The sequence below is a fragment of the Crocuta crocuta genome, unplaced genomic scaffold (genome assembly GCF_008692635.1).
Source record: "Crocuta crocuta isolate KB4526 unplaced genomic scaffold, BGI_CrCroc_1.0 scaffold172, whole genome shotgun sequence".
Taxonomy (NCBI): Eukaryota; Metazoa; Chordata; class Mammalia; order Carnivora; family Hyaenidae; genus Crocuta; species Crocuta crocuta.
This window is the reverse complement of record NW_027528872.1, coordinates 4,336,801-4,351,579: the sequence shown is the minus strand read 5'-3', so window position 1 is coordinate 4,351,579 and position 14,779 is coordinate 4,336,801. Positions and strand designations below refer to the sequence as shown.

General features: G+C 35.3%; 1 protein-coding gene across 4 annotated transcripts in view; it reads right to left on the bottom strand.

Moving 5' to 3' along the window:
• Nucleotides 1-14,779, bottom strand: part of ARHGAP32 (Rho GTPase activating protein 32) — a 300,153-nt gene that overhangs the window by 93,689 nt on the left and 191,685 nt on the right. For all 4 annotated transcript variants that reach the window (XM_077756545.1, XM_077756541.1, XM_077756542.1 and 1 more), the window contains 4 exons: nt 5,505-5,642; nt 2,768-2,860; nt 1,514-1,636; nt 100-177 (listed from right to left, as the gene is read on the bottom strand). In XM_077756545.1, the coding sequence (XP_077612671.1) occupies nt 100-177; nt 1,514-1,636; nt 2,768-2,860; nt 5,505-5,642 (432 nt within the window). The remainder of the gene's footprint in view (nt 1-99; nt 178-1,513; nt 1,637-2,767; nt 2,861-5,504; nt 5,643-14,779) is intronic.

Sequence of the window (14,779 nt, the reverse complement as noted above, 5' to 3'; positions counted from 1 at the left end):
CCACTGCCAGTAAATGTTGTAAAGACAAATAAATATTACTGAAGAATAAGGAAAAACCTTTTTTATTTTTTACTTCTTTACACCTTACTTGTTGCCTACCTGAAATCCATGCTTGCCTCTCCACCATGTGCTCAACACTTTTGGGGGCATGTCAATGACAGAAACAATATCTCCCACCTACAAGAAAAAATTTAAGTGAAATATTTTTAGTCTAATTTTAAACCAACTGTTGTGTATGTGAACCATAACAAAAAGTAAAGTACTACTCTCATTCTGTGGCTAATTATTTCTGGAAAAATGTAACACTTCTCTCTGTAAAGGATTTAATAATCTTAACGATCTATTAAGAAGAGGTCTAAGTAAAGGTAAGTTAAGTGGCTATTCTATGTGCAGTAACTTCAGAAAGCCAGACTTATGGCATACGATTTTTTAATGTCAGGCTTCATACGATCATTACCACTTCTGTTAAAATACTGTCACTACTGTTACTAAATGTGATCAGATCCACCTACAAGTTTAAAATATTCATACTTAGAACCACCACAACTTTTATTCTTATACATTTAGTGAGTGCTGACCATGTGTCATGTACTGTGCTGAATACTTGATATATCTTATTAAATCATATATCAAAGGCCTAAGATGTCTAAAATTTCTTGGTTATTCTTAGTAAGTAAAATTTGACAAACTAGTGAGTTTATACAAACTATTACAAAATCATAAATATAAAAATCATAATATTTTTGAATAATATATTTAATGGAAGTTACATTCTTCAATCAAAATAAGTGATTATCTCTGTGATAAAATATAGCTAAGTGCTTCAGAGCAATGTTACTGTGGTATACATATTGCTTTTAAGATCTTTTTCTTCGTATATTTACAACTAATTTTTCACGTCTTCAAAGAGTCAATTTCACAAAGACATATTGGCTCACAGATGTGGCATCTTTTAAGACATACATCCCTCTGTGTATGGAACCTAAAAATTTATACTGTTTTTTTCTTAAACTGAATAACTGTAAGCAGTTTTTTGTCTCTTATCATCCAGTATTAAAGGAAGAAACTTCACTCCCCTCCTTTTGCATCTGATTGCAAGAAATGTTCATTTCACTTTTCATCTGTTCTTTAACCCGATCTTTGAACAGTGAGAAGAAACTATCATTGGGTATCGTATTTAGGTGCACAGAAACAGAAGACTGAAACCTGGCTTTCAAGAAGTTCATGGAGACAAAAGGAGAACAATTATGATTGAGTGTAATAAATGAAATGTCAGATATAAGCCATGAGAACAGTTCAGAATGACATTCAATCCAGCCTATTTGGGGATTTGTATTTGCATGGGGTAGGGACAAGATGAAGGATGGTTTCCTAGAAGAAATGGGAGACCTTTAAGCTGAATTTTCAAGGATGAATACAATCATTAAATAAAAACAGATGGCATCTTAGGCTGAAAGACAACAGAGTATGGGAAAAGGGCCTGAGCTGACACACAGAGTCTTTAGTCATTTACCTCTAAAGTCAGTTCATCAGGGGCCCGAGCAGTGTACCTCTTGATAACATGGGCAGCACCAACAGCAGGAGTGTTAATGGATGATTCCTCATGAACTAGAAGATGATTTCCCTTATTATCAATCTACAACAAAGAAAATGAACTGAGATAGTTAAAGACAGGGGAATTGCAAAAGTTTATTTGTAAAAAGTAATCAATCTGATTTAGAGAAACCATAATCAAAAGAATCTCAAAAAAAAAAAAAAACAACAATTACTATTTATTGAGTACTTAATATATGCCAGTCATTGTGCTGTGCATATAACATAGATTTAATTTAATCCTCATAAATCTAAAAGATATTTAGCATCATTATCATCACTTAAAGATAAAGATGCCAAAGCTAAAAGAACTTCTGTTATTTATGAGAAATTAAAAACCTTGGTTTGCAAGCATAATTCATTCTGGAAACGTGCTTGTAATCCGAAGCGAATTACTTGTATATCAAAGTAGTCACTTGTATATCAAAGCGAATTTCAAGAATCATGAAACTGTGATCACAATTCATACTGATGATCACATGATGTTCAGCATCACATACTACTCATATTGCAAGACATCGCTCATTTATCAAGTTAAAATTTATTAGAAATGTTTGGTTACCTTGTGAAACACTCTCAGAACAAGTTACTTGCATGCCAAGGTTTTACTATAATTTGTCCAAGATCACACAGCCAATAAAAGAAAACCTATATCTCAATGCAAGTTGGCATAGCGCTGAATTCCATATTGTTTCTACTTTCCATTGTGACTTCCCAATTTCTACTGGGAGGAGGGAATAAATATGCAAATTAAGGAGAAATACTTAACATATTTTCTGGATACTGTGTAACACTCAATCTTAAATTGGACTCTTTAAAAGGTTAATTCTCTCATTCATAAATAATTGAAAAATATTTTCAGTTACTAAGTTAATTAATATATATATAGATATAGATCTTGCTAAATATGTACTTGATAAATATACACTTAATACATTAAAGATCAAAACAAAAGGTGCCAAGCAATTCACAAAATATATTAAAATTAGTTTTGTGGATTCTCAAAGAAAGATTTAAGATAAAAAAAAATACTTATCTATCGTTCCAAAAGATGAGAATTAACACCATTTCTTTGATTCCTGAAACTCAATAGCTATAAACATTAAATTAATATTATATTTCTTAAGTAGACAATTTAAAAATAAATTTTGATAAGAAGTGGATTAGAAAATACCTCCATCCAAGTCAGGGCAGGTCCACAATTGATCTTGTTGCCAGCAATAGCTGAAAGGCGGGAGAGGTAGGCCATAAGCATCTGAGTGATGGACTAAAGAGAAAGAGAAGATTCAGTGGTAACTTGAAGTCAAGATACTGAACTCTCTGTCCAAGTAACTGGAATTAACTGGTTGTTTCTAGGGGCAAAAATTCTGCAGATTTTAGGCATTTTAATAATTATAGGGAATTGTTCACAGAGGCTTAAGAGTTCCATTAAGTAAAACCATCAGCACTTGCATAGAAATACCCTGTCTGGTGAAGAACTTTAACTGCTAGTTCCTCATCATCAGGGGGTCATACTATTATATAGCTTTTAATGTTATTGCTGTCTCTATCTCATCTTGAAAATGTAAAAAGATTATTACAGCAGAAACATAGTTGATTTTCTACCAGTTTTCCGCTGGCTACTTTGAACCTCTCCAAGACATGCTGTCAGATTCCAGGCCTGCAGCTACGGCAGAACAGCCAAGTTCATATGTGATCCCACACCATGGGTCTGTGGACTGGTCCAGATATGTGACCAAACATTAGCTGGCATAACAAGAGTTACTGCAGGAATTAAGAAATTAAGTTGCAAAATTTGAACTCATTCTAGCAGCTGTCTTAAAAAGAGAGAGAGAGAGATATTAAAGACCTGGGAGCTTTGAGTAACGGCCATGTTCTAAGACAGCTGGAGAAAAAGAAATGGAACAAAGAGATAGAGATGGGAAATGAAGATAGACTTCTAGATTGTCTGTTATACAAAGAATCTGTGGTTTTAGGATTTTGCTTGAGATTCTGTTCCTGTGTCAGTTCCTGCATGGCTGATGATGTCTCTACTTTGTCCTACCTACTTAAGTGCCTTGAAATTAATTACAGATTTGAAATAGCTTCCCATCAGGACTTGAAAGGTATCACACTATTTTCAAGCTGCTGTTGAGTCTAACATTAATACAATTCTTATTCTTTTTTATTATTATTATTTTTTATGAAGCATGTTTTTTTGCGCTCTGAAAGCTTTTTGGGTTCTCTCTCTGTTTCGGCTTTTGAAGTTTCACCACACTGTTTCTAGATGCATGTCTTTTCAGTCATTATATTTAGCACTTAATGGGCTCATTTGATCTGAAACATGCCTTTCTTTAGGTTTAGGACATTTTCTTATATTAACTTTTAGTTACTTCCTTTTTTTAATGTTTTTTATTTATCTCTGAGAGAGAGAGAGACAGCGTCAGCAGGGGAGGGTCAGAGAGAGAGGGAGATACAGAATCCGAAGCAGGCTCCTGACTCTGAGCTAACTGTCAGCACAGAGTCCGACGCGGGACTTGAACCCACAAACTGTGAGATCACGACCTGAGCCGAAGTCGGACACTTAACCGACCGAGCCACCCAGGAGCCCCAATTTTTAATTACTTCCAAGTACTGCATCCTGCTAGAACTCCTAGGAGAGGGGAGTAGGAACTTCAGGATCTATTCTCTGTGATTCCCAACTGTTCTCGCACAACTTTTTATCTTTCGTTCCCCTCTGGGGCTGTAGAGTTATAAAATTTGCTCTCCCAGCTCACTAACGCTCTCTTCATCTGTGTCCATTCTGCACACAGTCCAGCTCTGCAGGTTTGCTATGACTAAAATTAAATAAGTACATGTTCATTTCTAAGATTTCTGATTTATTATAAAAATCTGTTCTCATTCCATGACTGTGATTCCCTCCTGTCTCTCTGAGGATAATAGCCATGCTTCTGAAAGGCCTCTGTTTGTTCTTCTCAATTTTTTTTATTATTTGGCTTTTACAATTAAGATTTCTAGGCATGCCTGGGTGGCTCAGTCAGTTAAGCATCTAACTTCAGCTCAGGTCATGATCTCACAGTTTATGAGTTTAAGCCCCATGTCAGGATATGTGCTGACAGCTCAGAGCCTGGAACCTGATTCGGATTCTGTGTCTCCCTCTCTCGCTCCCCCTCCCCTGCTCACACTCTGTCTCTGTCTCTCTCTCGTCCCTTCAAAAATAAACAAACATTAAAAAAAATGTTTTAAAGATTTCTAGTTTATCTGTCTTCTTCAATCCTCCTCTACATGTTTTTTATGCTGACTTTGCTCACCCCCATAAATCTTATCCCATCTACTTTCAAAGATACCTCACATCACAATCCCATGGTTGTGAGATTGAGCCCCGTGTCAGGTTCTACACTGAGCAGGAAGCCTGCTTAGGATTCTCTCTCTCCCTCTCCCTCAAAAAAATAAAATAAAATAAAATAAAGATCCCTCACAATTTTGATGTTCTTTATTTTCTGATATTATAAAGACTTTCTTCTCATTTAAATTTTTAAAAATCTGTTATATTTTTACTAGAAATGTGGCAGGAGTAGAGGTAAGGGCACAAATATGGCAAGCCATGATAAGTTATGCCTTTCTTTAGTTATTAGTGAGGTCAACATTTTTCCATATTTTTGCTTCGGTATTTTATATTCTGTTTAAAGAATGGTATGCTCATATACATAGCCTATTTACAAATTATGAATTTTTTTAGTAAAATTATACACCAAACCAAAACTTTAATTCTAAACATTCTACATGGAATTACAACTTTTTCAGTTATGAAACAATTAAATAATCCCAAGAATTATCTTGAGTGTTCAATATAAGCTTTTATTTAGTACACAGGCAAAACTTTCTGCTAATTTATATACAGTGATTAATGCTACAAAACACTAAATGCTTACCTCTGGACTATCTTTCAGAGCATCAGAACGGGGAAGCTCCGAGAGTTGGGAGAATCGTCGGTCATAAATACATAAATGAAGATGTTTATCAAGTACCCGAAAATCTTCATAACTTCTTTTAACAATCCAACTTTTACCCTATGGGTAAGAAAAAAAGATGCTTATAATCTGTCTTTATTAGAAAATACTTATGAATCAGGCCTTATTCTATAACTGTATTATCATGAGATTTTTTCTGGTGAAAAACTTCTACCAACTTGTTAGTAAATAGGTAAATAGTGAAACTCCAAAACAATCTAGTGAGTTAACACTATATCAAAAGGTTAATAATGAAAATAAGATAAAACTCTCTATTCTCTTTACTGCTGGTCAAAGTCAACTGGCTCTCTGGGAGTAGTAGCTGCTACATGGTAAGGCAGCATGTGGCCTTAAACCCACAGAAAGCACCATAAAATAATTTGGGGTGGGAGAATATAACCAAACTTAAGGAAAACTAAAACCAAGTTATTGATAGGTATCACCAACATCTTCTATGGCTAAGACTGGAAAATCAAAACCACTAAAGTCCTCATCAATACACATTCAACATGCATATATTATCTAGAACTCATTATCCTTCCCAACATCTCAGGCTTTCTTCCTTGCCTTGCCCAATCTCACAAGCTCATCAAAAATGAAAATGTGGGGTGCCTGGCTGGCTCAGTTGGTTGAACATTTGACTCTTGATTTCAGTTCAAGTCATGATCCCAGGGTCGTGGGATTGAGCTCTGCCTCAGGCTCTGTGCTGAGTGTGGAACCTGCTTAAGATTCTCTCTCTCAATTTCTTTCTCTGTCTCTTTCTCCTCTACTTGCTCTCACTCTCTCTCTAAAATAAAATTTGAAAAAAAAAAATGAAAATACACTCCCAGAGCATATTTATTATTACATTCTACCTTCTAATTTTCTCTTGACACTATCACTTCCTTTGGCCCAAGCTTTAGTAGGGATGAACATCATTTCTTACTGGGAATACTGCTAACTGTCCTCACCTTGGATCTCCCCTGCTCCCCTTCCCATCACTACAAAATACAAAGCTTACAATGTCACACTATCAAAAATCCTTCAAAAGCTCTCTTGGGTCAGCACTGATGAGCAGGTTGCTACTGCACACCATTTAGTTTTGCAATTTTCTCTAATTTTATACAGAGTCTCTCATCTCATAAAAATCTAGAGGGACTGTAGGAAAGGCCTCAGAACTGAAGAAACACTTTTTGTGTAGGTCTTCCCCATGTGCTCCAGCCAAATGGGGCAGGAGCAGAATGTATCACTCCATAGGAGAGAGATGTAAATTCTACACACAGGTGTATTAAAACTAACATGACCAATTTATATAGTCTTAATCTGGACTGAAATTCTCTATCACATAGATGGAAGACAATACCAACTCCCTGTCTGAGAGGGTTTTTAGAATGAATTACGACAATACATGTGGCAGAGCCTTTTAAAGAACAGTACCTTGGTCACTATTCTAAGAAATGCTAGTTCCATGAGTCTGAAATGGGATCCAGTTAATTGTGATGATCAGCCTGAACTGGGAACCACTGATCCACAGGATAAAGTCCTAACATATTTGCACATATCCTGGCTTTCATCATCTAGGTTCTGTCTAAATTTATACTCTGATCTCAGTCATTACTCCTCCATGTCCTTTCTTTGCCTGCAGTTATACTCAATTACTTCCATTTATTCAGTTTATGAGATGTTTGTTACCTTCCTTGCCTTCCTGATCTTCAACTGCTGCTTCTCTGGCTATGGAAAAGCATTGTTTTACTCTTTGCTAAAGTAAGCACCTTTGTTTTCTCAGCTCTAACACTGCCTTCCAACCCAAAGATTTCCTAAATAACCACAAGGAGTTAAATACTTGATCCTTCAGGATGGCAAAAATAAAATATAAAAATAAACAACAAGGGCAGAATAAAGAAGGAAAAACTTAGCGTATACTTGCAATTATTTTCTTTCCCATGCACACATTTTTTAAAACTATGCAACACTTCAAATACCAGAAAAGTAAACAAAATAATTTATCACGTACTTATGTCTCTATCACAGAGATTAAACAGATGCTGACATTTTTGTCTCAAACCTCTGGATGTTATTTTAAAGAACCAATTATTATAGATACAATGCACCATTCTTTGTTCTCATTCTAAAGGTAAAGACAGGAGTTGACGTGCATTATCATGTATAAATCCATTTTATACCTCTACCATATATGCATGTATGAAGTACGTTGTCCAAAACAAGTAACAAGATTTTAGTTGGTTCTCTATGAATATAATCACAAATTAAGTAATTTGCTCAAAGTCTCAATTATGTGAAAGAATAGAAATTAAAATACATGTCAAAAATAATTTAAATTTTCATCTGAACAAGGTTTTATATCCATCATCCATAGTATTTTAAATTTATCCATTCTATCTTCTGATTTGAATTAGGCCTAAAGTATTTGTTTGTTTGTTTGTTTTAATGTATATGGGGAGGGCACCTGGGTGGCTCAGTCGGTTAAGCGACCAAATTTGGCTTAGGCTCAGGTCACAGTCTAGTGGTTTGTGAGTTTGAGCCCCACATGGGGCTCTCTGCTGTCAGCACAGAGCCCTCTACTGCTCTGTCTCCTTTTCTCTGCCCCTCTCCGACTTGTGCTCACTTGCACACACTTTCTCTCTCTCTCTCAAAAATAAACATTAAAAAATATGTATGTGGGGGTGTCTGGGTGGCTCAGTAGGCTGAGGGTCCAACTTCGGCTTAGATCATGATCTCACAGTTTTTAAGTTCGAGCCCCACGTTAGGTTCGCTGCCGTCAGCATAGAGCCTGCTTCAGATCTTCTGTTCCCCCGCCCCCGTCCTTCCCCGGCTCATGCTCGCTCTCTCTCTCTCTCTCAAAAATAAATAAAAACATCTAAAAAATAAAATAAAAATGTATACAAATACTTTGGATACAGCACAGCAAGGTCTAATTTGCCCAAGTGACCACACCTTGTTTATATTATCTTGCACAGATCCTGAAAATATATACCTGAAATGAAGAAATAGCTAAAAACTTGATTATAGGATCAGAATGTCCTAATTGTGAATCCTGGTGTTTAAGAACTGAATGAAGTAAATTAATGTAAAGGATTAGTTAAGTATCAGTTAACAGAAATGCCTCAGTACATGCTCACTATTAGTATTCTTTATTGATTTAAGAGAACCTGTTCTCAGCCAAACATTTAGAATAAAAGAACAGAGTTTCCAAACAAAACCCCATGGTATTATCAGAACAAATGACTGCTCACCAAAAGCTGAATAACTCAAAGGAAAAAGAACACTCTCACTGATTACTTTCAAGTATATCAGGTTTTCAACTAGAGAAGTTAATATATCTTTAGAGGTCAAAGCTTCTTTTCCATACTGGCTAAATTTCCAGCTTTAATTTTGGAAATCAAATCTCAAATTTACTATCATTGTCTTAAAATAACCCATAGATCCTGGTGACATTTTGTTTTTGTTTTGTTTTCCTGCTCTCTTTCAGAAGAAAATGTAATATCAGGATTTTAAGTCACTAATACTATACCAAGCAATCAATCAGGATCAACTCTAAACATGTGTATAGTCATTCCACTGTATTGGAAGTAAGGAGAGAAATAATCTGACAACTTGGTACATTCACATCTATTACTCCTTTCGAGTCAACAGACTAAGGGAAGTTGTCAATATAAAGAGAACATAGTACTGCATTTGTTGTTACCTGGTGCTTTTAGAATACAAATTGGCTCTGCTTTTAATCCCTTCTTCATTAAGCATTACTCACTAAATGAAGAATATTTTGACATAATTGTAAAGTATCAGGGACTGAATATTTGCATCTCCCTAAAATTCGTATGTGGAAACCCAAGCCTTCAATATGATGGCATTAGGAGACGGAGCCTTTGGGAAATAATTAGGATGAGATGAGGTCTTGAGGGTGGAGCCCTCATGAATGGGATTAGTGCCTTCAGGGCTCAGGAGTCCTAAGAGCTTGCTTCTCCAGTATGCTCCGCTACACAAGACTAAAATGTCAGCTGTTTATATCTGAGAAACGGCTCTCACCAGGACTTTGCCATTCTCACCTTTTGATCTCAGTCCTACAGCTTCCAGAACTGTGTGAAATAAATTCATATTGTTTATAAGGTACCCAGTTTATGGTACTTGATTAAAGCACCCCAAACTAAGACATAAGGTAACATTTGGTCCCTGGAATATCACTTTCCCCTTGGCATACAAAACAGACTTCTAGAACTACATGATTGTGAACACAGAAGGAAGAGAGAAGAAAGAAAACAATGAAGAAAGCAGTAATCAGTAATGCAGGATTTAAATTTAAACTACTATTGGCTACCTACTAGGTAGACCTTAGGTAACTTCTAAACCTCAGTTTACTCATCTATAAAATGGGGAAGTTAATAGTACCTGGGGTTGTTGGAAGATTAAATGAAATAATGCATGTGGGTTACTGAGCACACTGCCTGCCAATCATTCATTAAACATTCATTATCATTACTGATATTTTTCTCACTGGTATAGCTGTCTGGCACAGAAATACCTTTTGAATGCTATATTAGTCATATACTTGTCATGCATAGGGTATAACAGACAAATATTAGATTGGTTGAAACTGTTAACATGCACAGACAGTATTAACAATACCTTCACTAATCTAGACTGATTTTAGAAAAGCTATTAAATCATGACAACTGATAGAGTTGGGAAGTTCCCAGGTTAAAGCATAATAACTGAAAACAGGATTGTAATAACACACCTGTATCTATGTTCAAATTTCTTACACTTCTTTAGAATAAATTCCTGGGTCACCTGGGTGGCTCAGTGGGTTGAGTGTCCAACTTCAGCTCAGGTCATGATCTCACAGCTAATGAGTTTGAGCCCCACCTTGGGCTGTGCTGACAGTTCTCAGTGCCTGCTTTAGATTCTGTGTCTCTCTACCTGCCCATCCCCTGCACATGCTCGGTCTTTCTGTCTCTCTCTCTCAAATACAAATAAACATTAATTTTTTTAAAAAAGAATAAATTCCTAAAATTTGTGACATCAACTAAACCTAAATGCAGAGTATACTGAATTTCTCCATACTGTTTTTGCAAGTTTTTATAAGACTAAACTTATTTTTAATATAAAAAGTTAAAATACATATACAATTTCTAAAAATGGAAAGATTGAACAAATTTTTACTGTTTGTGCCTATTTTACTGCATCTACACTAATATTTATAAAAGCATTTAAATTTTCCAAAAGGTGAAAATGCGATCTTTATTCTTTTAAGAATTACCTATTTACATCTTTGACTACTTTTCTACTAAAATATATTATATACTCCTATCATTATCACTTATCAAGAACTATTATACTGAATGTCTAGCCAAAGTATTTGATTTAACTATTAGCACTTTGAAAGCTCTAACACTTTTATTCAATTAGTTTGTTAGTCAAGAAATTTCCTTGAAGGTTTCTCAAAAAATTAAAAATAGAACTACCCTATGGCTCAGCAATTTCACTACTAGGTATTTTTCCATAGGATACAAAAATGCTGATTCAAAGCAACATGCACCCCAATGTTTATAGCAGCACTATCAACAACAGCCAAATTATGAAAAGAGCCCAAATGTCCATCAACTGATGAATGGATAAAGAAGACACACACACACATACATACACACAATGGAATACTACTTGGTGATCAAAAAGAATGAAATCTTGCCATGTGCAACAATGTGGATGGAACTAGAGAGAGTATTACACTAAGCAAAATAAGGTTATCAGAGAAAGACAAATATCATTTGACTTTACTCATATGTGGAATTTGAGAAAGTCAACAGGTGAACATAGGGGAGAAGAAGGAAAAATAAGATAAAAAGAGAAAGAAGGCAAACCATAAGAGACTCTTAAATACAGATAATACTGAGGGTTGCTGGAGTGGCGTTGGGTGGAGGGATGGACTACGTGGGTGATGGGCATTGCGGAGGGCATTTGTTGGGATGAGCACTGGAGCGTTGTATGTGGGTGATGGGTCACTGGATTCTACTCCTGAAATCATTATTTTACTGTATGTTAACTGACTTGGATTTAAATAAAATTTACAATTTTTTTAAAAAGAAAGAAATTTCCTTGAATACATTTTGAAGTAATATATTAAATGGCTTACTACACTAAAATACTAATTTTTTGTTTTAAAAAAGTGAGAAAGAAGTTAGTAGGTCCTTCTTACTTAAGACCTCTTCCTATAGAAGTACAGTAGAATCTTGATTTGTGAGCAGAATTCACTCTGGAAACATGCTTATAATCCAAAGCACTTGTATATCAAAGAGAATTTCAGAACCATTCATTCAGTTGTGATCATGTGACATTTGGCATCACATACTACTGGTACTGAAAGAAATCATGTTTATCAAGTTAAAATTTATTAGAAACATTTGTTCATATTGCAGAACACTTGCAAAACTAGTTACTCACAATCCAACGTTTTATGTATTTAAAATATATTTTTTTATTTTTTTAATGTTTTATTTATTTTGAGAGAGAGAGAGCGTGAGCAGGGAAGGGTCAGAGAGAGAGGGAGATACAGAATCCGAAGCAGGCTCCTGACTCTGAGCTAACTGTCAGCACAGAGTCCGACGCGGGACTTGAACCCACAAACTGTGAGATCACGACCTGAGCCGAAGTCGGACACTTAATCGACTGAGCCACCCAGGCGCCCCAATTTTTAATTACTTCCAAGTACTGCATCCTGCTAGAACTCCTAGGAGAGGGGAGTAGGAACTTCAGGATCTATTCTCTGTGATTCCCAACTGTTCTCGCGCAACTTTTTATCTTTCGTTCCCCTCTGGGGCTGTAGAGTTATAAAATTTGCTCTCCCAGCTCACTAACGCTCTCTTCATCTGTGTCCATTCTGCACACAGTCCAGCTCTGCAGGTTTGCTATGACTAAAATTAAATAAGTACTAGTTCATTTCTAAGATTTCTGATTTCTTTGTTTTTATAAAAATCTGTTCTCATTCCATGACTGTGATTCCCTCCTGTCTCTCTGAGGATAATAGCCATGCTTCTGAAAGGCCTCTGTTTGTTCTTCTCAATTTTTTTTATTATTTGGCTTTTACAATTAAGATTTCTAGGCTTGCCTGGGTGGCTCAGTGAGTTAAGCGTCTGACTTCGGCTCAGGTCATGATCTCACGGTTCGTAGGTTCGAGACCCATGTCGGGCTCTGTGCTGACAGCTCAGAGCCTGGAACCTGATTCAGATCCTGTATCTCCTTCTCTCTCTCTGACCCTCCCCTGCTCACACTGTCTCTCTCATAAATAAATAAAACATTGAAAAAAATTTTTAAATAAATAAATAAAAAGAAAATCTATTGTTTTGTGTTTTATATTTGTTCCGCAAGTTCAACTTTTAGTTCCTCTGACTTTGTGCTATCAAACACTACACAAAAATAAGAAGCCTGATGAAAAGACATTATGATTCAGTCACATTTCAGAAATGATCTGGTCTGTCAAGTTAAAAGTAATAATCAGACTTCCAATTTCATTTCTACTATGTAAGGAACTTAGAGGTCACCACTTAGTCCTAATAAGTATAAAGCTGAACAAACTGAAAGATCAGTTAACTCTTCATAGATTCATGAGATAAATAAAGTCAGAGGGGAAACCTTTTATCTCCAGAATTGGAGAGATATGGCAGTCTAGAAAAGAAGATCTAAACTCAATCATCTACAATTCTACTTTAAAATAACAGAAATTTAAAACCAAGTAAACAGAAGAAATAAAGCAATTATAGCAGAAATCAATGAACTTGAAAACAGAAAGTCAAGAGAGAAAATCAGCAAAACCAAAAGTTGAGTCTTTGGTAAGATCAATAAAATCAATAAACCCCTAGCCAAAACTAAGACAAAAAGAAGAGAGAACACAAATTACTAATATCAGAAATGAAAGAGGGAACATCAAAACATATCATATGAATATAAAAAGGGTAATAAATACTTTATGTTCATACATTTGATAACTGAGATGAAACTGACTGGGTCTCTGAAAGACACAATCTGCTAAAACTTACACAAAAAGAAATGGACAAGCTGAGTAAGGCTGGTATCTCCTTAAAATATTGAATCAATAATTAATAAACTTCCAAAAGAGAAAGCATCAGGACATGACTGGTTCACAATGTTTGAATTATATCAAATATTTAAGAAAGAAATTACACCAATTTTCTACAATCTCTTTCAGAAGACTGAAACACAGAGAATACTTCCCAATTTATTCTATGATGCTAGAATTAACCTACTACCAAAATAACACAGACATTACAAAAAAGGAAAACTAGAGACCAATATCTCTCAAAAATATTGATGAAAAAAATCAACAAAAATCTCATCGAATCCAACAACACAGAAAAATAATTATATACCACAATCAAGGAGAATCTTTCCCAGGCATGCATGCAAAGTTTGTTCAGCAGTCAGAACCAGTTCATGTAATCAGTCACATCAATAAGCTAAAGAAGAAAAATCATATGATCACACCAAAAGATGTACAAAAAGCATTTAACAATACCCAATATTCATTCATGATTAAAAATTCTCAGTAAACTAAAGATTAGTGGAAAATGCCCTCAATTTGATAATCTATAAAAAAAACTCTATGGCCGTAACAGTGAGAAACTTGCTTTTCTCCCTCTCTCTTTCTGCCCCTCTCCCACTCAAGCTCTGTCTCTTTCTCTCAAAACTAAAACATTAAAAAAAATGTTTTGACTATGTCCAATATCTATAGGAGGAAAACTACAAGATTCTGGTAAAAGTAAACAACTAAAACAATTTGAGACATATACCATGTTCCTGGATTGAAGGTTCAATGTGGTCAATGAGTCATTTCTTCCCAACTTGATCTATAGATTCACAATGCTATGCCAATCAAAACCAAAGCAAGTTATTTTTATGATTTCAAAGTGTACAGGGAGAGGCAAAAGACTTAGAATAGCTAACACAATATAAAAGGAGAACAAAGTTGGAAAACTGACACGAAGTGACTTAAAGACATAGCATAAAGCTACAAACATCAATACATTGGGGTAATGGCAAAAAAAAAAAAAAATTAATACATCAATGGAACAAAATAGAGAGCCCAGAAATAGACCCACATAAATACTCCCAACTGATGTTCGACAAAAGAGAAAAGGCAACACAACGGATAAAAAAAGGGGTCTTTTCAACAAATAGTGCTGGAA